At 54.3% G+C, this 22,954-nt stretch overlaps 10 protein-coding genes across 10 annotated transcripts; 4 read left to right on the forward strand and 6 right to left on the reverse strand.

Moving 5' to 3' along the window:
* Positions 1-869: 869 nt before the first annotated feature.
* On the reverse strand, positions 870-1,559 carry SPSK_03621 (large subunit ribosomal protein L24e; the record flags this gene model as incomplete). The annotated part of the gene is made up of 3 exons (XM_016730458.1): positions 870-1,160; positions 1,370-1,513; positions 1,548-1,559. The coding sequence occupies 3 exons, from the start codon at positions 1,557-1,559 to the stop codon at positions 870-872; spliced, it is 447 nt and encodes a 148-aa protein (XP_016585342.1).
* A 237-nt stretch (positions 1,560-1,796) lies between these two features.
* Positions 1,797-2,106, reverse strand: SPSK_03764 (uncharacterized protein; the record flags this gene model as incomplete). Its single annotated transcript, XM_016730598.1, has 2 exons — positions 1,797-1,865; positions 1,897-2,106. The coding sequence occupies 2 exons, from the start codon at positions 2,104-2,106 to the stop codon at positions 1,797-1,799; spliced, it is 279 nt and encodes a 92-aa protein (XP_016585343.1).
* Positions 2,107-2,411: 305 nt separating this feature from the next.
* Positions 2,412-3,949, forward strand: SPSK_03312 (tRNA-specific adenosine deaminase 1; the record flags this gene model as incomplete). Its single annotated transcript, XM_016730150.1, has 3 exons — positions 2,412-2,541; positions 2,627-2,660; positions 2,725-3,949. 3 exons carry the CDS (start codon positions 2,412-2,414, stop codon positions 3,947-3,949), a joined length of 1,389 nt encoding a protein of 462 aa, XP_016585344.1.
* Positions 3,950-4,327: 378 nt separating this feature from the next.
* On the reverse strand, positions 4,328-4,909 carry SPSK_03653 (nascent polypeptide-associated complex subunit beta; the record flags this gene model as incomplete). The annotated part of the gene is made up of 2 exons (XM_016730488.1): positions 4,328-4,584; positions 4,684-4,909. The coding sequence occupies 2 exons, from the start codon at positions 4,907-4,909 to the stop codon at positions 4,328-4,330; spliced, it is 483 nt and encodes a 160-aa protein (XP_016585345.1).
* Positions 4,910-5,471: 562 nt separating this feature from the next.
* On the forward strand, positions 5,472-5,762 carry SPSK_03776 (uncharacterized protein; the record flags this gene model as incomplete). The annotated part of the gene is made up of 1 exon (XM_016730610.1): positions 5,472-5,762. The coding sequence occupies one exon, from the start codon at positions 5,472-5,474 to the stop codon at positions 5,760-5,762; it is 291 nt and encodes a 96-aa protein (XP_016585346.1).
* Positions 5,763-6,350: 588 nt separating this feature from the next.
* Positions 6,351-6,934, reverse strand: SPSK_03652 (cbp4 domain containing protein; the record flags this gene model as incomplete). The annotated part of the gene is made up of 3 exons (XM_016730487.1): positions 6,351-6,496; positions 6,598-6,818; positions 6,882-6,934. The coding sequence occupies 3 exons, from the start codon at positions 6,932-6,934 to the stop codon at positions 6,351-6,353; spliced, it is 420 nt and encodes a 139-aa protein (XP_016585347.1).
* A 1,530-nt stretch (positions 6,935-8,464) lies between these two features.
* SPSK_10542 (uncharacterized protein) lies at positions 8,465-8,833 on the reverse strand (the record flags this gene model as incomplete). The annotated part of the gene is made up of 1 exon (XM_016736915.1): positions 8,465-8,833. One exon carries the CDS (start codon positions 8,831-8,833, stop codon positions 8,465-8,467), a length of 369 nt encoding a protein of 122 aa, XP_016585348.1.
* An 864-nt stretch (positions 8,834-9,697) lies between these two features.
* On the forward strand, positions 9,698-10,600 carry SPSK_03551 (cell wall protein; the record flags this gene model as incomplete). The annotated part of the gene is made up of 1 exon (XM_016730389.1): positions 9,698-10,600. The coding sequence occupies one exon, from the start codon at positions 9,698-9,700 to the stop codon at positions 10,598-10,600; it is 903 nt and encodes a 300-aa protein (XP_016585349.1).
* A 1,108-nt stretch (positions 10,601-11,708) lies between these two features.
* On the forward strand, positions 11,709-12,511 carry SPSK_03584 (uncharacterized protein; the record flags this gene model as incomplete). The annotated part of the gene is made up of 3 exons (XM_016730421.1): positions 11,709-12,029; positions 12,095-12,359; positions 12,417-12,511. 3 exons carry the CDS (start codon positions 11,709-11,711, stop codon positions 12,509-12,511), a joined length of 681 nt encoding a protein of 226 aa, XP_016585350.1.
* Positions 12,512-13,385: 874 nt separating this feature from the next.
* On the reverse strand, positions 13,386-21,371 carry SPSK_02912 (myosin class 2 heavy chain; the record flags this gene model as incomplete). The annotated part of the gene is made up of 1 exon (XM_016729760.1): positions 13,386-21,371. The coding sequence occupies one exon, from the start codon at positions 21,369-21,371 to the stop codon at positions 13,386-13,388; it is 7,986 nt and encodes a 2,661-aa protein (XP_016585351.1).
* Between the last annotated feature and the right edge of the window lie 1,583 nt (positions 21,372-22,954).

A 22,954-nucleotide genomic window follows, 5' to 3' on the forward strand; every position in this document is an offset into this window, starting at 1 on the left:
AAATGAACGGTCTTGGCGGATTTTGGTGTTCTGGCAAGCGGCCACTTTCCCTCCCTGTTTGTTGTTTTGGTACGTCATTGAATGTGACCCACTTTGGAACTTTCCCTCCATCCCTCCAGTGCCTCCCTAGGACACCTGGCTGCCACAGGCGTCTTTGATTCGTCCCTGCTTCATCCGGAATAACGACGCACATTGCAGTACAGCGTTGCGTTGTTCGTAGCAAATGATGTATGTACTCCGTTCCCTACGCTGGGTTTCTATCATTTGTAGATCGGGAGAGGTAAACATGGGGTTTTAAGGAGTCTGACGTTAAGGAGAGCCGTAAATTTTAGCCCGTATATAAAAAAGAGACAACTGTTGATGTAGGTATCTGTCTATGAAACCTTTTAAGAAGTCGTGTCTGGCTCCATTATAAGTGGTACATGGCCGTGTATTGCGCCACGTATGGCCAGATGGTGACTATGAGAGAACTATGTGATAATGCAAGAAAAGCCCTGGCAGAAACTGGAATCAAGTTAGGCAATACTGTGCGTCAGGAGGCACTGGTTATCAAAGAACGACAAACTCGGTGGTACTGCGGACGTCAAGACGTGCGGACGTTGCCGGCCAACAGGCATCTGTCAACTATATATCCATCCCTTCGCTGGGGTTTCAAATTTTCTTTCGTTTTTTTTTTGTTCTTTGAACATAGAAAAAGTACCTAAAAGGTTATGGCTACCGAGTAGACGCCGCAAATCCTCTCCGTCGCAATTGTAAACCCAGTTGTCCGCTCAGAGACGTCGATCCAAGCAGTTTTCTTTATTTGCCCGGAGAACCCTCCCGGCCCTCCTCGGGCCGCAATACTACATCCTCTCCTGCTGACTGGCCACTTAACGGGTGTTAGGGGCCACCCGCGTCTGCGCACCCTTGCTACCCTGCTTGCTCTGGATGCTGCGCTGGGCCTGGCCCTTGGCGGCAGCGGAAGCCTTCTTGGCCTTCTCGGCCTTCTTCACCTTCTCAGCCTCGGCCTTCTTGGACTTGATGTCCGACAGGTGGGCGGCGCGCTGGGCAGCACGCGCCTCGGGGCGCATAGACCGGCGCTCCTTGATCACATCGAGAGAAGCACCCACGATAGCACGCTGAGACTTGACTGTCCGGCGAGAGCGCTTCTTGGCAACCTCCTACAGGGTTGTTAATACATGACCGTTGTCAAGGGCGTGGATGGTGATTATTCGTGTCGTCGTTGCGGTCCTGCGGTCTCATGACTGGCTCATGCATATATCTGCGATTGTCTCGTGCGAATGTTGTTGTCTATCGAGGCTCGAAGTGTTGCAAGAGTCGTACTACCGCAGGCCCATGGACTCGTATAGATCGGAGAGCTAAATCTTACCTCAGAGATACCCTTGCGGTGCTGGCGACGGAACAGAACAGTCCAGGAGATGCGGCGGGGGTTCTTGCGCTGCAGGAACAGAGACTCGGACTTGCCGTTCTGGAAACGGAAGATCTTGCTGTCGCCACGGACGAAGAGCTTACCCTGTAGCAAGGGAGAGCAAAAGCAGTCAGCATACGTATTCAGTCATCTTCGACGTCGGTTCCCCCCTCAGGCGCGCCCATTAATCTTCAATGTCAAGGTCGAGCCCGCCCCCGCTGAAGCCCATTTGTCTCTAATGATCGTTCATTCACGAAAAGGTCGGCAAAAGTCTTCAACTCCTTCATAGCGGCGAAACAAAAAGGAACGGTCGGATTTTGAAACGGGTCTCTTGGGTCGTCGTTGTCGTTGTAGTGGCCGTGTCTTTCCGGAGTTGTCGTTCCATCCATCAACCTGCCTCCCCCAACATGCGGACTTCTTCCTCACGGACGAAGTTTCGACTATCGAAGTCACGTACCTTGCCGGGGTAAATCTTCTGGCCCGAAAACGTATCGTCGTAGATTCTCATTTTGGCGATTTGTCGAAGGTGTCGGTGATCGTTGGTGGTTGATGTAGATTCGACGGTTTTGCCAGGAGACGAAAATTCGTTTAGTGATGGAAAATTGGCTAGTTTTCGGATTTCGACAAAAAATTGTTGTGCGTGTCTCGACTCCACTACACGTATGTGATTGGCTGAGCGTCCAAAAAGTGGGACGCATCTCTCAAGTTTCCATTTTGGTCACGTGTGATTATATAATAACTCAAGATTGAACTCGAATGAAACCGTACGGGGTAATTACTCCATACTACATGTAGTCTTTTCCCCTTTAAGCTCAAGGCTGCAAAACGTTACACTCAGATTATGGACCACTCCCCTCAGCCTTTGAACGGTCGTTTTCAAATTGTCTAAATGACATATCACCGGGAATGAAAGAGTACAGTACCAGGTCACGAGGTCGATGACGGGGTGCACCTAGATCAAGTTGAGGCTCCTTACCGGTCATAGCCCTCCCCCAGTCACGCAATGGCCCAAGCCGACTCTATTGCAAAGGCCGTTCTTGAAGAGTTTGACAGGCTTCCTACGAACCGGAAACCGGCCGTACGCTCGAATGGTATCCGTGAGTGGGTGCCATTGAGTGGGATCGTAGCTGAACGTATGTGCTCAATCTGAGAAACCAGCATCACCAACCTCTCGGAGTGAACTGTCACCTGACTAAATTTGATATTTCCTTTACACAGTGGCTGATGGCCAGCTCGTTTGTGTTGCTCTAGCGTAAGTTTCTCCCTGTATGTAGGTTTCCTAAAAGAGCTGTGATATTGACTTTGACAATATACAGAACTGGCATGAAATGTCTTCCGTCATCGAAGCTATCCAAGTCCAAAGGTGTGGGCATTCACGACTGGCACGCTGAGGCGCTTGCTTTGCGCGCTTTCAACCGGTTTATTTTGCAGGAGTGTCGCGATGTGATGCTTCAGGGCGACGAGTCTCCATTTGTAAGGTTTCGACACGATGGCAATGGCACAGTGAAAAGAGGCGATGGCACAGATATCACCTACAGTGGCCAGCTGTTTGAGTGGCGCCATGATGTTGTCTTGCATATGTACTGCTCAGAAGCCCCTTGTAAGATTACCTGTCTGTCCAAATCAGGAGACACAGATACGGGGCAAGTGACCGGCTCTAATATACATACGTTGCTAACACCATGGGAAGGTGGTGATGCTAGCATGGAGCTGACCATGGCTGCCCAAGAGGACGCTTCGCCTTGGGATGCACCAATAACAGCTGAAGAGGATGCGCCGGGCAGCTTGGGCTTGCTCTCGGGTCGTGGATTTTTCTCACGACTTGGCACAGTACGGAGGAAGCCAGGTCGCGCTGATGCACCGCCGACATTATCCAAGTCATGTTCCGACAAGTTGGCCCTTCGCCAGTGTACGACACTACTGAGTGGACTTGCGACGCTGCTCATTACGCCTAGCACAGGACTATACCTTCGCTCTGTTGTCTTGCCATCGTCGCAGTATTCAGAGACGGGCTGCCGCCGTTGCTTCTCTGCCGAGACCGATGTCGGCCGACTGGCTCCGGTGGCAGAACGTATCTGGCCCCGACCATATGCGTTTGTGCCATTTGCGGTGAAAACAACTGATCTCGAGTTTGCATTTTCCACACGACATCCCTCTATGATCTCGACCAAGAATGCAAGCAGTAATCTCGCGGTCGCATGGACCCTCAACGGTATCAACGAATGTTTGGTGAATGGTGTCCTCCGTGGGCGTAAAGAATTTGACCCGATTGGTGCCAGTGCTGTCTCGAGGCGTCAGATGTGGAAGCTGGCACAGCAAGTCGCCACGATGGTCATGGACAATGCTCAGGGCTCTGATGATACTAAGCGGCCCGAAGAGAAGACGCTTCAAAGGCTGTTTGACTGCAAAACGTATAACGCTCTCAAAGCTTCTCCTTTACTTGCTGCACGACGAGCGGTGAAGGATGATGTCAAGAACCTCGCATTGATGGGATGGACGCCAAACGAAAACGACGGAAACTGGGGATTGAACACTATATAGGGCCATATGAAGCATACGAATATGAATATGGGTTTGGATATGGATATGGATATGGATATGGATATAGATATAGATATGAAAACGATGGCGTTTGGTAGATAACCGAAAGATGGCATTGGTAAGGAGTAAAATAATTGAAGGCGAAGAAAAACGACATGTCCCTTGCCACCGGAAAAAAAATACAGGTAGGCGAATTTCTGTCTTGCGAGGAAACAAGAAACCGCGCTCAATCTCGAAGCCTGGCAGTTGCTTTCAATTTTTATAATTTTTTTTTTTGTTTCCTTGTGTCCTAGAGAAACATCTACTGATGCCCAAATTTGGCCAGTTGGTGTCTTCATGCAACTTTCCCAACGACACTGGACAGTAATTTTCTTTTGTTTACTCGACCTTGTCCTCAAACGTGCGGTCAACCAGGTCGGGGATAGCATCATCATCTTCGGCCTCCGGAGCAGCGCCGTCCTTCTTGGCGTCCTCATCGGCCTTCTGGAGGCTCTGGTAGCTCTCGGCCAGCTTGCGCAGAGAGGCCAGAGAGTCGGGACCCAGCTGGTTCAGGATACCAGGGACGAGCTCAGTCAGCTCCTTGTCCTCACCGTTGCCGTAGATGGCAAAGGTGTTGGAGGGGACGGAAGCGTGGACTATTGAGGAGGAAAGGGGGAAGAGAGCAGTTAGTCGGAATGTCCAAAAAGCACGTGCGTAGCAGGTGAGCCATATCGATGGGATAGCAGTAGACTTACCCTTGGGGGCAGCAAAGTGGATGACGTTGCCGTCGCTCTTGAACATGTTGACCTCCTCGATCTGGGTGATGGGCTGGACGTTGAGCTTCTTCAGGGAAGCCTGCAGCTTCTTGTCGTCGGCAGCTGACCGGGGCGGCGCACGCTTGACCTTTCTCCGGGGGGTACCCTTGCCACCGATACGCGACACAGCGCCAAGCTTCTTCAGACGCTCCTGGATATCGGCCATGATTGCGGTTGAGAGGACGGAGGGGATGGGTCAACTCGGAGCCACGGTGGATGATTAAAAAATGTCTGCGATAGGAGTTAGGTTAGTAGCTAAATCGATATACGGTTGGTTGCAACTCGAGATCGCGAGACTGGAGACGCTCATGATGTGGAGGCGACAGCATGGAGGAAGAGAAAAAGGCAGCGCCATAAAATATGATGAGAGACCAGGCGAGATTGTATCGCGGATGTATAGGAGGGTATCGTAAGAGATATATGTACGCCGGGAAACGCTGCAAGGCAACGGACCGAGATGATGCAAGGTAAAGCAAGGTGATGCCAGGTGAGGTGTGCGACGAGGAGTATGAAGCTCAAAGAAGCAAAGAGAGGTATGCAGGAAGCCAATTGGACTGAGGGTGTAAGATACTGGGACGGGTAGCTGATGCGGAGGGAGACCGGACGAGGGGTAGTCGTGCACATCGCGACCGGCAAGCGCGACATGCTCTTCGGGGTCAAGAACGGCGTTTAGGAATGGCGAAAGCATGAGGAGTTGGAAAGGTTCAACGGAAGGATGTATAGACCCAATGACAGAGAGATGCTGGATGTTCGGGACTCGCCATGTGATTGATTGGTGCGTCGGCTGGGGTGCAGTACCTACCAAAGAGGGTGTGGACAAAAATCAATTGGCCGTCGTCGTCGTCGTCGTCGTCGTCGGTTCGGTGGACACGGGGGAGGTGAAGCAGCGAAAGATGGAGAGGCGGATGCCGGAAGAATGTTGGAAGGGGATGGAAAAAGAAAATCGGAGAAGCACGAGTAGCGAGTTTTTGCGTGCTGCGGCGGTTAATCCGGTGGTGCTGGGCCTTGGGGATCGGTGAGGAGGGCGATAAAATGTGCGTCAGTCCGGGCGGGAAGGTGCAAGTGGTCAATTTTTGTCCTAATTTTTTTTCTCTTGACAGGCTGCTGCCGTTTTTGCTTAGAAGTACGCACACAATAATTTTCACTGGCGAGCTCGGGGCCAGCCCCACCAGTAGACAGCCCGTCGTCGGTCCACCCCCGCTCTGTGTTATGGTCGCAGGTGAATATCTAGGACGTACACTCTTAGACGCCGGTCTTTGAATTGTGGCTGGTGGCTGTGGCGTTTGGTTCCAGCTCATTCTTAGCGCCAACCGGTCCAAGGTGAAGCAACGTATGAGATTGATTTTGCATGAGAGACGGAACGTTTGTTTGTATGAGAGTAGAAATGTATTTTGTGTTTTGTGCATGTATACATGCACCCAACCCGTAACCAACGCCGCCCAGTTCATATTGATAAGCCCGTTTTTGAAACCCAAGACAGGATGCGACTATCCTCATCGCCGCCAGATAAAAAAATCAGAAGAGAAAATGAACGCCATAGAAACACAAGGAAGACAAGACGAGTCATGGTAGACTAAAGTGACACAACGGGCTTGCCATGGATGCCATTAGCGCTTCGTGGTAGTCTCCGGCGGCAGACCGGCTTCCTTGCGCATGGCATCCCGCTGTGCCCTGGCCTCTTCGGCAAGACGCAGAGTCTGGCTCGCCTTGGCTTCTTTGGCTTCGCGAGCCTCCTCCTCTTGTACGACCCAGACTGCGACATTGTTAGAGAATAAATGATGATTGAACGACGACGCATTCTGTAGTGAGAGGTATGTCTTGATGACCAGCTATCCTGGGGCGTGTTGTACATACTGGGCTTGTTGCTCCTGGACTGCCGCTTCAGGTTCTGCAGCCATTCGTTGAACTCGGCTTGGCGCTCCTCACGGCGATCTAAACTGCGCTTTTGCAGCTCCGGGTTGTACCTCTGGAACAGCTCCTCGTCGGTCGGCATCACGTAGACGGTCAGCATGGGGCCGCCAACGCACATGATGGCGCCGCTGGAGAGACCTCGCGTTAGCATGTGCGCTTTGGTTCTGGTGGGTTTCATACACAGACTGACGCGTGCGAACCAAGGAGGTGAAGGTCTCGCAGCTTACCCAACGAGCATCTTGGCCCAGAGCTTGTAGTTGGTGGGCTTTTTGACAGACATCACGACAAGTGGCGCAGCCAGCAGGGGGTCAGCGCGGCGTAACGGAGGGCCGGATGATGATGTACGGAGTATCGGTCGATGACGACGTATCCGCGGCGCAAAAATATGAAGTGGCTTGCAAAAATCGAACCCGGCAACGAACTGGCGTAGCGCCAACAAATTACAGGCCGCCGATTACTCTGTACAGTGGACACAATTGGTGCAAAGCTGTTCCTTAGCGCGCTCCCAGTAACGCCGACGTCCTGCGGAAGCGTGCCGACCTACAAGCAAGTACGCACTGCTGGAGAACAGAACGGGAAGAGCAATGCGTCGTTGTGCTAGTGCAAAATCGACCAAGACATCAAAGAAGCGCGCACGACTTGTCATCGCTCCAAGGTTCCAGAAATACAACAGTAGATACTTCCTCCGACTATGACAGATGCCATGAGAAGGTCAGACCATGGCCAGAGGCTCTAGCGCATTTACCAGGCCTATCCGGTGCAATTTACAACGGATGCTACGGATTAGATATTTTACGGAAGAAATAATCGACACATATTACTGAGCAAAAGAAGCAAGGAGGTAGTAATGCCTTTGTAGACTTGACTACACAGGGCATACGACGTTCTAGTTATGGAAGGTATGCTTCGTAGCATATCTAGGCAAAATTGACACTCTAATTTGCTTGTGTCCATGCGTGTGCCCGTGTTTTATTACAGACCAGCAAGGGGCAGACCCAGGTTTTTTTTAATGTTCGTAATCTGTCCACCCCGTACCGAAAGCGTGTCTGTGCCCTTTAAACGGAGTCTCCTATATATTACCGTTTTCAAAAGACGGAGGCTGCCGTGCCTTTTATTTCCATGCCGTTGTTGTCTGTGGTTATGCCCGTGGTTGCATGGCTCGCGTTCGACGAGATGTTGCAAACTGATTAAGCTCCCAAAGGAGAGGTAAGATAATGCATATCGGCAGGCTAACGGGTCGTCAAAACAGTCAGGTCAGAAACGAGCATCTCACCGCAGAATGTAATCGAAATGATCAACGGCATCCACATTGTCATATTTTATTCGCTTTTCGCCTTTTGCGTTGTCTCCCTCCACTGTTGATATACATAGACGATACTGTATGACGACCTAGAGGCAACGGGATATTCTCACCATGTTTCTGCAAAACGGTGGAAATTGCGGAGCATGATGTATGTGGGCTGCCGGAGTTTCCTGTCAAAATAACGCTCCGACCCCCCCCGTAATTACTTGATGGGCCCCAGTGCCCATAATTCGCTACTTACGCTATAACAGGTTGCAGGTATGCCGTAAGGATGACCAGCAATGCAACCATCGCTGCTCATTTGGGCAGCCGTAGTTGAAAAAACCAGGCGGTGGCAACGCAGACGTTCTTTTTTCGGTTGTCACATGGCCTGACGGCCAGTCTCTGTCGAGACTGTGTTGTTGTGATTAGCACACCTGGGCGGCGAAACTTAGCCCGACATCGCCCTGAAAACCTCGAAAGATTTTCTCACAGGCGCTCACTTCGCTTGCTTGGCTGTTGTTTCTGTTAATCTTGTGTGTAGATCGCTGGTGGATATGGTGGCTCCTTTCCTTGCATCTGGTGGTCGAAATGGTTCCCCCCGATATTTGTTTCAAATCTGGAGACGTTTGGAGCCTGCTTTGGATGACATTGGACGACGTTTTCGACGAGGTCACCAGGCACCAGGAGCGAGAGGTCGAGAGGCGGCAGTGAAAGGAGTAGAACGGACAAACAGGGAGAATCTGAAACGGCACCTTTGTCGAAAACGGGCCCCGGTGTCTCTTTCCCCTTTTGTGCAAACCCGTTATGGATCCTTCGTCCCCTTCTTTCCCGCAAGTAACTGCCAGGCACCCGTTGAGCCGTTTTAAACCAAACAGGCGCTAACAGCGGGCACATGTTGGCCAGTGAGCTAAAATAAGACACAAAAAAGCTCTTCCAGCAGGGACTAAGCCAAACAGAACCCCTGGCCAAAAGGTTTTAGCGCGGCCTGTCCGGAACACCGCACTACTAAGAAAATAGCGACCTGTTGCCGGCTCTAAACCGGCCACTAGAAACGTTCTGTCCACGTAATTTACTGGATATTCGGGCGCCACGCGTGAGACAGGAGCAACGGAAAGGAGAACGGTCCCCAAAATGACGATCGCACCTACCACTCGAGCCACTAATTCTCGAATACGATGCAGCGCGACGGGTTTGCCACAGCCACGCAAGACCGCCACCCTCCATCACTGCTTCTGTATTGTTGCTACTTTCGTACACGACTTTGATTTGGTGTCCTTTGGCCCTTGTCATACATGCCTGTTTTGTCCTGCCCAGTTTTGTTCATCCAAAAATTCTGTTCCTTCTCATGCCGGTTAACCTCCTACAACGGTAACAAGCCCAGTCGTTCTTTCCCTACTTCTTTGTCTCTCGTTTGCTTCGTCGTAACAATCTATTGTTTTGTTTCCTTCCTTTCCTTTGTTCTGCAATCCCCGCCGACTTTTTTTCTTTTCCACGTCCCGGACCGCCTCTCCCTTTCCACCAGACGCAGCGCAACGTCAACGATCCTGCTGCTCTCGCCCTCACGGTTCCTTGCTTCATCGCTCTCGTGTTCTGTTTCCGGCTTTGCCTTTTTGGCCGGACTGCCGGACAGGTCATTTCGACAACCGTCCCTCGCTCAACGGCTCTTCTCTACTGTTATTTCTTTTCTACTCTTCCATCGCGATCTTTATTTTACCCGTCAACCATCGACTTGTTAATAGTCCGACAACAGCCGCAGCCATGTATTCCAAACGCCTGATGCAGCTGCTTTTCGTGGCGCTGTCCTTTATGGCTACGGCCCAGGCCCTGCGTCTTGATGCCGATTTCTTCCGTGTCGCCGAGGCCGCCCACGCCGGCCGTCAACCGGCTCGCCGTGCCGACAACAGTGCTGCCTCTAGCGGAGGCGCCAAGCCGACCGGCGATGCCTCGACCAAGCCCAGCGCCCAGCCGTCTGCCCAGGTGAGCTCGACGCCGGGCACGACATCGTCGGCACCTTCGCCGTCGCCCACGACGAGCAGCCCAACACCGACAAAGAGCACGCCTTCGCCCACGGACAAGACGAGCACGCCGCCGACAACGTCGTCGACGCCCACTACATCCAAGGACACGCCGACTCCTTCGCCGACCAACTCGCCTACCGACAAGACTACCTCGTCGCCCACGGACAAGACCACCACACCGCCCGATTCCACCACATCGACGACGCAACCTGTGTCGACGAGCACCTTTGTCACTACTTTTACGGAAGCTGACGGCTCTACGACCGCCGTCACATCCGAGACCACGACCGTCCCCACTGGCAGCCTGTCATCCTCAGGCAGTGGCAGCAAGGCGTCGGGCATGTCCACGTCGACGCGGAACATCATCATTGGCGTCGTTGTTGGCGTCGGTGGTGCCATCGTCCTGGTTGTCATCGGCCTTGTGGCCCTTCGCATCCACAGACGCAAGCAGGCAGCCAAGGACAGCGGCAATGGCCTCAACGACTACGATCCCAACTACGGCAACGCCCCCGTAGGCGCACTGGAGAAGCCCGACAACACCACCGGCGCCGCAGCGGCCGGCGCCCCCGGCCGCTCGCCTTTCCAGAGCACGCTGGAGAGCTACCACACGCCGACACAGGTCAACACCGCATCTAATTTCTAGACGACGCGCTGCTCCATTGCTTCCGCTGTTCTGTTTTTGTTTTCCGACCCAACGCCCCTTTACTTCATCTTCGAACCCCCCAAATCTGCTCTTCATCAGTCACTATATCTTCTCATGTTTTGTGTCTATAATTGGTCGTCTTTCCCGCCGGCCAGATATCCGGCGTTTACGGACTCGCCAATCTGCTGCTACCACTATCAATCTTGCATCAGTACCCTATTGCTTCTCGAAAAAGGTAGAGGGAATGTTTTCTTTTGTCTTGCATTTCATTTCCAATTGTTACGGATCTGTGAGTCTGCTTTGCGACAAGCTATACGACTAGTTTAGATGTCTAATACAACGGGTGCGGCCTGGTGATATCTGGGCAGCAACCTGACTCTCTCTTACTTGGAAAGGATATTTCTTCTTCATGTACGGGATATGTATGTGATGTTAATATGAACTTACTCTCTCTGCGCTTTGATTATGGCGTATACATGCCGCCCCCGCCCAATTTCGTTGGATAGACCACAGCTCTCTGGCGCAGTCACGCGCCATTCTTTGCCTGTATTCCGTATCGGCGCAGTCTTTATGATTTCTGCAGCGAAAGCCTATGTGCAACTAATTTGACTGCTCGTGCACACTTGCATTTTGCCTAATCGCTCAAAGCGCTGAGCTCCGCCGACAGTTTTGGGTGCCGTGGTCGCTATTGTGGCTCGCTCGGATGTGTCTCAAAATCGTTTCAGATCACATCCACACAGACTGCCATCGTCATTTTCCAAGGCGAGGGGCTGCTTCCTCACAATTGTCTCCAAGCTTCTGGGAGATAGAGGCGACATTGTTTATCTGTGCTTTGATGATTCTACCTTTCTTTTCGTGAGATTTCTGCAAAGCATCACATTACTTTCAGGCCCTGGCGGCACAGTTTGTACTCTCTTTTGCTCCGTCATTACTGTTTACATCGAGCACCCCATATTCTTCTCCTGGCCAACACCCAGTCGCTGGTCTCATTCTTGTAATTTTATGTGCTGTTCCTTTTCAGTCTCTTTTCTCGTTTACTCAAGACGACTACCATTGCCATTTTATCACCATCGTTTTATCTAATACAAACGCTATCTACAAGCCGACAATGCATTCTGCACCGTCCTGCCCATCCTTGCTCCTCTGCGCCACGGCATTCCTCGTCGCCCTCGGGTCGGCTGCCGTCGTGCGCGCCTCTCCCTCGATTGTCGACGACATTACCGCTGCCGCCGCCGCCGCTGGAGCCCCGGCTGCGGGCCTGCTGCGCTTTTCACCCAACATCAACAAGCAGCTCAATTTAGTGGAGCGCGGTGCTGGAAGAAGCGACCCAGACCGTCCGGACTTGGCAGCTGCTAATGTGCTGAAGCCGCGCGCCGCAACCAACCTGCAGTTCTTCCAAGGCGCACTTTCCAACATTGCAGCACCACCGGTAGGCTGGCGGCCTGCGTTGACCTTTCCCTCACACTCGCTGGGATCTCAAAACTGACTGTGTAGATTTCCCAATCCAACGACGCAACGCGGCCGTTCTCCGTCGACGGCGATACCTTTGTGAGTGTCTCCGGTGACTGTCATATAGTTGGACCTTTGTCATCTCGTTCGCCGTCTTGGCTATCTAACCCCTTTTCGTCTTGTCTCCTACAGACCGATTTCCAGTCGGCTGTCGACCGCTCCTGCGACAATCAGCACAACAGCTGTGCCAATGCGGCCAACAGCCAAAAATCGTCGAGCTTTAGCGTCGGCGACTGTGATACACAAGATAGTCAGTTGCATACACCAATGTAGCTACAGAAGAACCATTTTGCTGACGCCCAAACAGCCAAGTGCAAGGCCGCCGCGTCATCCGCAACACAGACTGCTTTCACCAAGCTGACAAGCTCGTCGGACGAATTCGATTTTTATTGTGATGTGTAGGAGCGAGTGGACGGGCCGATGGCTGGATGGGGTGGGACGAGCAGACGGGTGGCTGCTGTGATGACAATGGGCGTTAAGACGTGGCCTGGTTCCGTTTTTTATAACTATGGTTTTTGTTCTAAGCCAAGGGCCTTGTCGTCAAAATAGTTTTTATGTTGGTAGCCACTGATGACAGATACGAATGGACATTTACAAAAGGCAAACCATTACCCCGAGGCTCTTCCGTGACGTTTGAATCCCGACGTTTGCATATAAAAGGAAGATGCGGGTCACCACTATATTATTTATTAAATACACGCACGCCTCGGCCGTCTGTCTCATGAACACTTACTTCTACCTCCTTTTATTGACAACAGAAATTGAAGTGTGTACAAACAATTAAAATAAAGAAACATAAAAAAAAGAGATTCAAGTGATTGTTTGGACTGGCAATGACCCAGTTTCCCCCTCACTGCCTCTAAATGCTCCTCCCTCCTCATCGTCGCTATGCAGACTGAATGGCGTCGTAACAAGATAAAAAGGGCATAAAGAAAAGCAATATAAGGCAAAACAAGGTTTGAAAAAAAAAAGAGAAAAGAGACAAAGAAAATAAGGAAGCGAACAGCAAGAAGTGGAGAATGAAATGGCTGACAGCGTGCCATGGGTACAAAGAAACAAGTATCAAATTGGCAGCTTGGGATAAAATGTGCTGATCAAGGGGTATCAATTTCTAATTGTGATATTTTGGTGCCATTCTGAGAGAAAATAAAAGGTGAAAAGTTAAAAGAGAGAGAGAAAACGATTGAATGAATGTGGTAAGACTGCAAAGCAGGTAAAGATTGAACATTTGGAAAAAGGACAGTGACAAAGGAAATATTTTGGGGTTGTAGTCTATTTAGTCGTCGAAGAAAGCGGCGTCATCAAACTCCTCCGCCTGGGCGTCCGAGTCGTAAGCACTTGTGCGCATCATCGGAGGCGTGACGGGCTGACTTCGGCTAGCACGACGAAAGTTGGTTGGCAGCGGCGTCGACGTCACATCGCGCGTGGCAAGCTTGTTGTCAGAACGCGACGCGTGCCGGCTGCCGGGTTGCCCTCCAGTGTACCGCCGACCGGTGCTTGAGAAAGCCGTCGGTTGTTGTTGTTGCTGCTGTTGCTGTTGCTGCTGGGGGGTCTGGCGTACGCCCGACGTTGGCGGCGTCATGAGTCCAGACAAGAAGCTGCTGTCGCTTCCAGACTGAGGCTCGGCGGGGACTGCGCGAGATGTTCGGGATGCACGGGACGAGATCGACGAGGATGCGGCTCTGGACGGAGTCACAGTCGAGCTGACGGGCGGGCCGCTTCTTCTAGAGACAGAGGCAGGCGCCGGGGACGACAGGAGAGCGCCAGACAGGCTGCTGAAGGTGCTGCCCGCGTTAGAGTCACGCGCCTTGCGCCAGCTGCCCCAAGCAGCTGCTAGAGGGCCTACGGCCTGAGCCACACGCGGCGTTGCCGCATCGCGGATACTAGCAGCAATGTTTGGCAAGTTGATGGCCGACCCGCCGTTCATCGCTCGCTCCCGCTCTTGCTCCTCCATCTGCAAGTTGGCTTGCAGTCGGATCACAGCATCACGGACACGATCCGGGTCATGCTCCTCACGGCCGAGGGCGGTGATAATGTCCTTGAGGTCGGAGTGGCGGACGGCTAGCAGCTCACGTAGCCAAGTGATCTCGTCATCCCGCTTCGCAATCTTGATGTCGGCCTCTGGGTCCACCTTGTCCAGGGTGTGCTCGAGCTCCTCAATCCGGTGCTCGCGCTGCTGGAGCTGGTCCTGGAGCACCATAATTGACTCGCGGAGAGCCTGTGGCGAGATCTTCTCCGGCAGGCCGATGCCATGAGACACAGAGTGGACGTTAGCAGCCGGCTGCAGAGGAATGGCCGGCGTAGAAGACGCCACAGAGCGCGCCTCCGTCAAATCGGCCCCTGGGCCGCTGGCCTTGGCCGCCTTGGCCGCCGCCTGTGCAGCTTCGCGCGCAATCTCGAGCTTCTCCTCCAAGTGGGCAACGCGGTCCTGTAGGTGCTCCGTCTTTGAGGTCGAGATACTCAGGCGCTCCAGCAGATTTTGCTCGGCGCGCTGTGCGTCCTCGGCGGCGTTGTTGATCTGGCGCTCGTACCGTGCCTCGAGATCTTCGACCTCGCTGCGGTGGGCGCGCTTCGCCTCTTCCAGCTCGTGCCGCTTGTCGGCCTCTGCCGCTTCAAGCGCTGTCTTCTTTGTGGTCTCGGCCTCTTCGAGCAGCATCTCGAGGCGCGCCTTGGACGTGTCGGCGTCAAGCTTTACCTGCTCAAGCTGGCCACGCAGCTGGGCCATCTGGTCTTCTAGGTCAACGCGTACAACATTGACTTGGTGGTTGGCGCTGTCCACCTCGCCCTGCATCGAGTCGCGCGTACGCTGCACTTCTCTGGCTGCGGATTCGCGTGCCTCTTCAAACTCGGACTGGTACCGGAGAGAGTTCTTATGCAAGTTGTGGTTCTCAGTGCGCAGCTCGCCGATCAGTGCCTCGTACCGCTTCAGCTCAGAAACGGCACGCATAGCCTGGCGTTCGCCGTTCTCCAGTCGCTCAAGCTCGCTTTCCAGGCGCTCGCGGGTACGGGCCTCCGCCTGGAGCTTGGCATCAAGAACCTCGTGGCGTGCAATGAGCGACTGCTCACGCTTGATGTGGCGTGCGCTTTCCTCGGCGACCTCGCGGGCAGCCCGCGCCATGTCTTCTTGCAGGGCAACGAACTTGGACCGCCAGCTGTCGCGGATGCGCTCGTTCTCCTCTAGCTGAGTGCCAAGAGTGTCGACGACCTTCTTCAGGTGACGCAGCTCGGTCGCGGTCTGAACAAGATCGTTGCCTTGATCCTGGGACAGGTTAATGGCCCGCTCGGCCTCGGCCCGCCAGTGGCGAGCCTCTTGTTCCAGTTCGCGCAGTTCGGACTCAGCGTTGTTGAGGCGGTTCTGGAGATCGCTGTGCGTCTTCTCGCTTGTCGTATGAGAGGCTTCAAGAGTTGTGAGGCGCAACAGGTGGTTGTCGCGCACCTCGCCCAGCTCCTTCAACTTCGCGTCGCGATCATCGACGGCCTCACGAAGGCGCATTTCCTCATCGGAAGAAATGCGCAGAAGTCGTTGAATCTCCGCAATTCTATCTTCTGCAGTCTTCCGCGTGGCAAGCTCAGCTTGAGTGTGTTCTGCCTCCTGCTTGAGCTTGTCTTCGAGGTCCGTGACACGCTGGTCGTAAAGGCTGCGGTTCATGACCTCGACTTCAATTTTCGTCTCAGCAGTCTCTAGTGCACGGCACAGATCGGCGGCCTTATCCTCCGCAGCACGCCGGGTGACAACCTCTTGCTCGGTCTTCTGACGCTCCAACCGCAGGCTCTCCTCCAGCTCGGTAATTCGAGCTTGTAAGGCGTCGGACTTCTTCTGGTTTTCGTCCTCGTTGGAAACTCCTGTTGGCTCGGCTGACTGCGGCGTCTGTGGCATGCGGCGCTCAACCGCATCCTCGACGATATTGCGGAGATCCTCACCACGGAAGGCCAGACGCAGAGACTGGCCGAATTGCTCTTTCATGGACTCCAATGACTTCAGAATGGTCGCAACAGAGTCGGTGGAAACAATGTCTCCAACGGCCGAAGTAGGAGATGAAGAGCGCGCAGGCTGAAGAGAGGAAGCGCTGAATTGGTGGGCGTTGAGAGCCTCGAGGACCACAGCACGCATCTGTTCCATGCGGCGGTCCCGACGGGGGCTCATTGAGCGACGAGGAACTGGAGGCACGTCATCTTCATCATCGGCATCGCTGTCCTGTACTTCGCCGGATATGCTGCGGCGCTCACGTCGGCTGGGCGGCGTGCCCCGAGACATGGAACTAATGGCATGTTGAATCCGATCGAGAGATGCCTCAAGAGGGCCGAGGCGGGCTGCGAGTATCCCGCCCACAATATCGTTGACGTGGCCGTCAAAGAAGTTGACACGAGACTCGAGCTTGAGTTGCTCCTCGCCATTGAAGTCACTCTCCCACTCGCTAGGGGGCATGCTGCCACCGCTATGGTGGCTGTGAAACGGAGCAGCCAGTGGATCCAATGACCGCACCGTGTTTTGGGATGGATCAACGAAAGCATCAACAATCTCCGTAGGCATGCCTTGCTCAATGGGTTGCTCGGGAGCTAATTGCTGGTACGGAAGGGATGGAGTGGGTGGAGGGAGGTTCAACGGGGCCTCACTAGCAGCTGCGGTGAGCGACATCTGAGTCGGCGCAGGGCCTGGCTGGTGCCAAGGCGCGGAATCCAGGGCCTTATTGACGCCCTGTGATGGGTCCTTCTCATTGAGGTAAAGCATGATGTCGTCGATTTCCTCAAACGTGGCTTCACGCTCCGCGCTGTCAATGGCGGCGACTGGTGACTCGTCCACGACGGGCTCGGTCTGGAGACTGGCTTCGGGACCAGACGTAATGGACTGCTGCTCCGGGCGATTGGTATCTTCAACTGGCTTGGTGTCCTTGCTAGGGCTAGGCACGGGCGGGGGTGAAGAGGTAGTAAATCTCGAGCTTTGGAGTGTCTTGGGGGGCGGACGAGGTGGAGACATGGCGTAACGAGAGGCAGCCAGACCCTTCGGCTTGGGCTTGTCTTCGACGGGAGGAGGCGGAGGCGGGGGGGACGAGAAGCGCGTAACCTCACTAGGTGACACTGGCGAAGGCTCGAAGGCCGCCGGTTGTTCATCCTGTGTAACCTCGGTCGTCGGGAGAATTTTCTCGGCTGCCAATAAGTCATCCTGGAAGTTGTTTGCAACGGTGCCCTGGAAGCTGGCACCGGGGGAGAAGGGCTTTGCGGTCGCGGAAAGAGACTTCTTGTGCCGGAACACATCGTCGCCCATGGGCCGAGCGCTGTTGAAATCGGCGACATCCACATCTGATCTGAATTCGAAGGGCATCCAAGGAATGCTGCTGACAGGAGAAAGCTCCGACGGGCTTGTTGTTGCCGGCTGCTTGACAGCATCTGTGGACTCGGAGAGAACAGTCGATGACAGCGTGCTGTCCTCAGCAACAGCGTTCTCACCTTCGTCTTGGTTGGCTTTCTCAGCCTCGGCATCATCAGATTCGAGCGGCTTCTCGACGGACTCAGCCTGGGGAGTCTCAGACTCAGTACGAATCTCAGCAACCCCAGTAGTTTCAACCTCAGCGGCCACGTCGTCAGATCCCACTGAGTGTTTCTCGTCAGATTTGGCAGTGGTTGTCTCTTTGCTGGGGAGGATTTCGACGGGCTTCTCGACCTGGGAGTTGGGGGCAATTTCATCCATAATGACTTCCCTAGAAGGCTCAGGCGTAGCAGATGCAACAGTAAGAGCATTATTGCCAGGCTCAGCAAAGTGGATCTCGTCGTTATCGTCATTCATGGGGGTTGCCCGAGCTCTCTTCACGCGGGAGTCATCGATAATGCGGCCTTCGCGGTCGTATTCTGTCGCGTTCTCCTTCTCCTCATAATTATCATTGGCCTTCGGAGACTGGCGGCTGGAAGGACGGACAATAGGGACGGCCTTGGACCGCTTCACAGGCTTGACAATGTCAGGCAAGTTGAGATCAATGTTGCCAAAGATGGAGCTAGTGCGGTTGGCGCCATTGACGCTGCTTTCACCACCCGACTGGATGGGGCTGGTGAGGGAGTCCGAGAAGGAGTGAAGGGGAGTAAAGGCGGGAGCATCAGGCCTGAACTTGGGACCAGCAGCCGAGAAGCTAAACTCGCTCTGGCCGGGAGAGAACGTCGGCGCATTGGCATTGATCTTGGACGTCGTTGTAGTTGTGGTCGGGAAGCTGAAGGTGCTCGAATTGCCTGACAAGGGGGCATTTGGTGCCAATCCTGCCTGGAAGATGGAAGGCTGGAAAGGCTCACTGGTAGGGTTGCTGCCGCTGCCGAACATGAACTGGTTGGTAGCAGCCGGCTGGAATGTGCTGGCAGCGCCAGGGTTGAACTTGAATTCCGGAGCTTCGACATTCAAGTTGGAGAGAGAAGCCTTGCTGCCATGGCTTGGGCGCCGGGTAGAGCTTGCCTTGCCAGAAAATGAGGCCCCTTCGCTCCAAGGGTTGCTTGCAGTGGAGAACGCGCGCTGATGTATCTGTTTCTGGTCCTTTTGAGGTTGCAGGACGTTGCCGAAATCAAGACCCTGGACAGGCGTCCCAAGATTGCTCGGGTTTGTTTCCACGTCGTAGGAATCATCGATCTGGGAACCATTATTTTGTGCATTGCTCTGTGAAGTGGCGGAAATGGCTCCCTCTGTGAAGCTCGTACCGCTTCCACTGTTCCGTGTCTCATCAGGCTCGTAGTAAGCGTTGGCAAGAGAGTGGCCACGGCTGTGAGGACGGGGATGGTGCAGTGGCGGGCCACCCTCAGTCTCATCGCGGAAGCGCTGGATCGGCGGGGGAGGCGCAAATTGGACGGACAGACCGCGAGAGTGCTGTGGATCAGTTGGGTTCGAATCAGCATCGACGCCAAACCCTTCAGACGGGTCTTTCCCACCATGCGGGCTGTAGTCTCGGTCATGCTCAAATTGCGAGCGGAACTGCTCCTCTAAATGGTACTCTGCGGCATCAATTTCATTTTGCAAGCTGAGGCTAGCATTGTGCTGAATGAAGGGACGGCTGTTGGTCGGCTCGGGAGTCTTTGACGGGCTCTTGTTGATAGGCTGTTCTTCAACCTCTTCCTCAATCTCACGTAGGTCCTGAAGCCGTGGCGATGCGCGCGCAGAGGTTTGGAGCTGCGGGTACTGCATCATAGGATACTGAAGAGATTGATGGCGCTGGTGGAGGGGAGGCGAAGTGAAGCTCCCATCGGGCGTGAACGGCGAAGTCGGTGACATGACTGAGGAAAGAGCCGCCAGAGAGGGCGAGCCACCGCGTACGATGCCATGTTGCATCAAAAGAGTCTGAGGCGAGAAACCGCCAGGACTTTGCTGCTGCAGAGGCGGCAGCTGGAACATACCAGCCGGAATAGATATCGACTGGCGGTTGTACTTGTTTGGATTGGCACCGAAAGGGATGGGTGATGCAGTTGAGAGAATCGAAGGGCTTTGAGTGCCGCTTGCGCCAGGGACAAAGGCACCGGGGAATGTGAAAGGCGGTACTCCGTGATTGCTCGATGCCGACGAAGTCGGGATAGGCGGTGAAAATGGAAGTGGCGGGTAGACAGTGGCCGACGACTGGCGACTGATGGAGGCGCCTGCGCCCGGCGATATGGCTGGAGGCAAAGGCGGCTCCTCGTCACCAAAAGAGACACCCAGAGCGCGCAGCTTGGCCTCATTCAGTTCTTCAACGTAGTTCTTCCAGGCGTTGAGATCCGGAAGTCGGATAGGGTACTTCCGCTGTGCGCGTTCGCGCACAATGTCACCCTCATCCGGCCACGACGGCCGACTCATCGAGCGGCTCCCTTCGCCGTAGTAATCATGGTCATTAGCAGAGACCGAATGGTTAAGATCGAATCCTTTGACGTCGTAACCCAGCTCCTCCCACGAATGCAGCATGTTGTCCACGTCTGTTTTTGTGAGGGGCTTCGGGGCTTTGCCGATTTTGCCACGCTGTTCGTCCAGGGGCAACAAGACAATGATGCTCTTTCCCTTCCACGGAAGCTTCTTCTTGACGCGCCGTGGGGTTTTCCTAGGGGACGCTGCCATTTTGGAAACAGCCAGCTCTCCGAGTGGATCAAGAGACAGGTCTGGCTGGGTGCCGCTGGCGGATGTTTTGGACGGTGGAGTTGCGGGAGGGGGAAGTGGCACGGCCTCCGGACCGGGCACAATGGAAGCCTTGGTAGACGGAGGTGTTGCAGGTGCTGCCGCGGTAGATACTGCGGTGGCAGTATTTTCGGTCGCCACAGCCGGAGGCGGCACCTGATCGGCTGCGGGATCCGTGGGCATGTCAGGGCCAGCAGGCGAGTCTGCAGTCGCCATGTTCCCGTTTTTGGAATTGGATTCGTGGATACCGCGCTCAAGAACTGCTCTATGCAAACGATTCAGATCAGACTCACGCAGTGTCTCTAGGCTTGAGGGGTGTCGCGGATGATGAGCACGGTTGCGGCGCGGTTGCTGTTTGGCAGAAACCAAGCTGCTGGGAGAGCGGCCTGCCCGGTTGACAGGGATGGCTCGGGGTGTGCGAAGCGAAAGCTCGTCGACTTCGTCGTGGTCGCCAGAGACAGATCCGCTCAGTGAAGAGTTCTCGCTGTCTCCTGCGCTGCTATTATCGCTCAACCAGAGTCGTGCTTCCGAGCCAAAATCGCCAGTGGTGTGTTGGCGAATCCAGTCTTCGGTGAGGCCACGCGCAGGTCGCCGGGCACGGTTCGCGAGGACAGTCGCGCTGACAAGGGATGACGATTGCTGAGCAGAAAAGGGCGGGGATGAAAGCAGGTCCTCTCCCGCTGAACGGGCGTCCTCGTCTTCTTCACTCTCTTCAACTTGATACGGGGCGGGCCGCAAAAAGGGGGTTTGAATCTCAAGGTGGTGGATGGGCGAGTCGTCGGATGGGTCACTGCTCAGGCTGGAGAAGCGCAGGTGACGCGACGTGTCCGACTGTGGATATGGGGAACCCCAACTCGCAGTGACGAAGCGACTGTCTTCTCCGTGTTGGCCTGTAGCGGCGTCGGCAGGAGGCGGTGTTCCTAGCAGGGCCTGGGCACGCTCGGGCAGTCGCGGAGCAACGAGTGCCGGCAGGATCGGCGAAGGACCGGCGTCGGCAGTAGATGCAGTGGACCAGGCCGGAGAACCCGGGTTCGAGGGCGTTCGTGGTCGATGTCTTCTGTCGGCCTCCTGTGCAGCAGCACCGAGGAGGGTTTGTTGAGTCGGGAGTGGAGAAGACGTCGTAAGAGACCTGCTGGAGGTGTGAGAAAGGCGCATCGCAGAAGGCTTGTTAAAGGGGGAGGCGCGGACGCGCCAGGATTAAGAGAAAGGGGCAGCGAGGTACGAAAATTCAGGTGCGGAACAAGAGAGGTTCGGAATCCAAATTGTGGGATTCGGTAGGCGATGCGCGTCTGAACCCGGACGGACGGGTAACTGCAACACGGGACGACGGCAAAAGGTGGGAAAGAGTAAGGTAGGTTGGGAGACGGCTGGTGCCACGGATTCAAAAGAAGCCAAAGAAGCCAAAGAAGCAAAGTAGGAAACATAAAACGGGCTTGGGTATGATGGGCTAAGCAAAATAACATACCTCGGCGAGAATCAGCGGCAGACGAAGAACAAATTCGCCTGCAGCCAAGTCTCTGGAATGGGGAGAGCGATCCGCGAAAGAGGGCGACACGTAAGGACAGTCGTGTGCATTCAGGAGAACCGGGCTCAACGCATGGGGATCCGAGCTCTCGCGAAAAGCGCAGACAGGAGAAACCCAAAACCGCGATGCGAAGAAAAATTAAACAAGAGAAATATGAGAGACGGAAAAGGAGGAGAAGCACACACCAAACATGCTAAGAACGGGGGACGAAGAAAAAGGAAGAAGAGAGACGAAAGGATGGGTCGTCAAGACAAGAGGTGTCGCGCAAGGGGTGAGGAAGGGGAGGGAGTAGAAAGGGGAGTAGAAAGGGGAGGTGACAGAGCAGAAGAGAAACGACGAAAGGGGGACCGAAAAAGAGGACAAAAATCACTACTGCACTGACAGACGAGAGGATGCAGGGCAGGGGGGTGTTTCCGTAGGGCCGCGCACAACACGCAGGAACAGGTTGTGGAAGGAGCGATGGGACATAACGAAGGCGAGGCCACACAGCACCCAGCATTAAGGACGGCAGACGGACACAGAGCGCCAGCACCTGCCTGCTGTTCGAGGTCGTGGTGGATTCGCGCAGCAAATCAATTTCGCCGAGGGCTGGCCATGGCTTCCCCGACGCGTTCTTTCGTATTTTCCCGTTTATTTGTACATTTAATTTAATTCGTTCTAACGTTCCCGAAGGTATGGAAGGCGCGTTGGACAGACTGTATGGAACACACTGTAAGTCTTACGGAGTTTTCAGTAAAGCAATGTGCGCTGTCCACCATTTCCACGTGTTCCTCTAAGCTGACTGCCCTCACGATCATGAAAAGTGCAAATTATGTCCTACGAACCACCCAAACTCGACGGCCAAAAGATGACACAGACGCGGATGCGCCTCGTTTTCTCGTCTTCGTGTCTCCCCATTCGGTCTGGCCACGCGAAGTTGCGTTTGCCCCGCCCAAAGCAAACAATACAACCGTTTTATGGAGCGTGGAACGCGTCGGGCGGGAATGAAGTCAAGGCAGGCTTTTGGCCCCAGGCATTATTTATCTAGTTCGCAGCCTGGCGTGTCAAATAACGCGACAGAATGGCTCTATAAGAACTAACGAAAGGGGAGTGCCAGGACTGGCCAGAACCGGTACGGGAGCGCTAGAGCCGTAGACCAGATAGCGTGCTCAGTAGAAGGGACCTCCCTTTGTGCTAATTTGAGAGGCGGGCGTGCTGCAAGTTGGTGCTCGTG

This window comes from Sporothrix schenckii (genome assembly GCF_000961545.1).
Source record: "Sporothrix schenckii 1099-18 chromosome Unknown Cont47, whole genome shotgun sequence".
NCBI lineage: Eukaryota > Fungi > Ascomycota > Sordariomycetes > Ophiostomatales > Ophiostomataceae > Sporothrix > Sporothrix schenckii.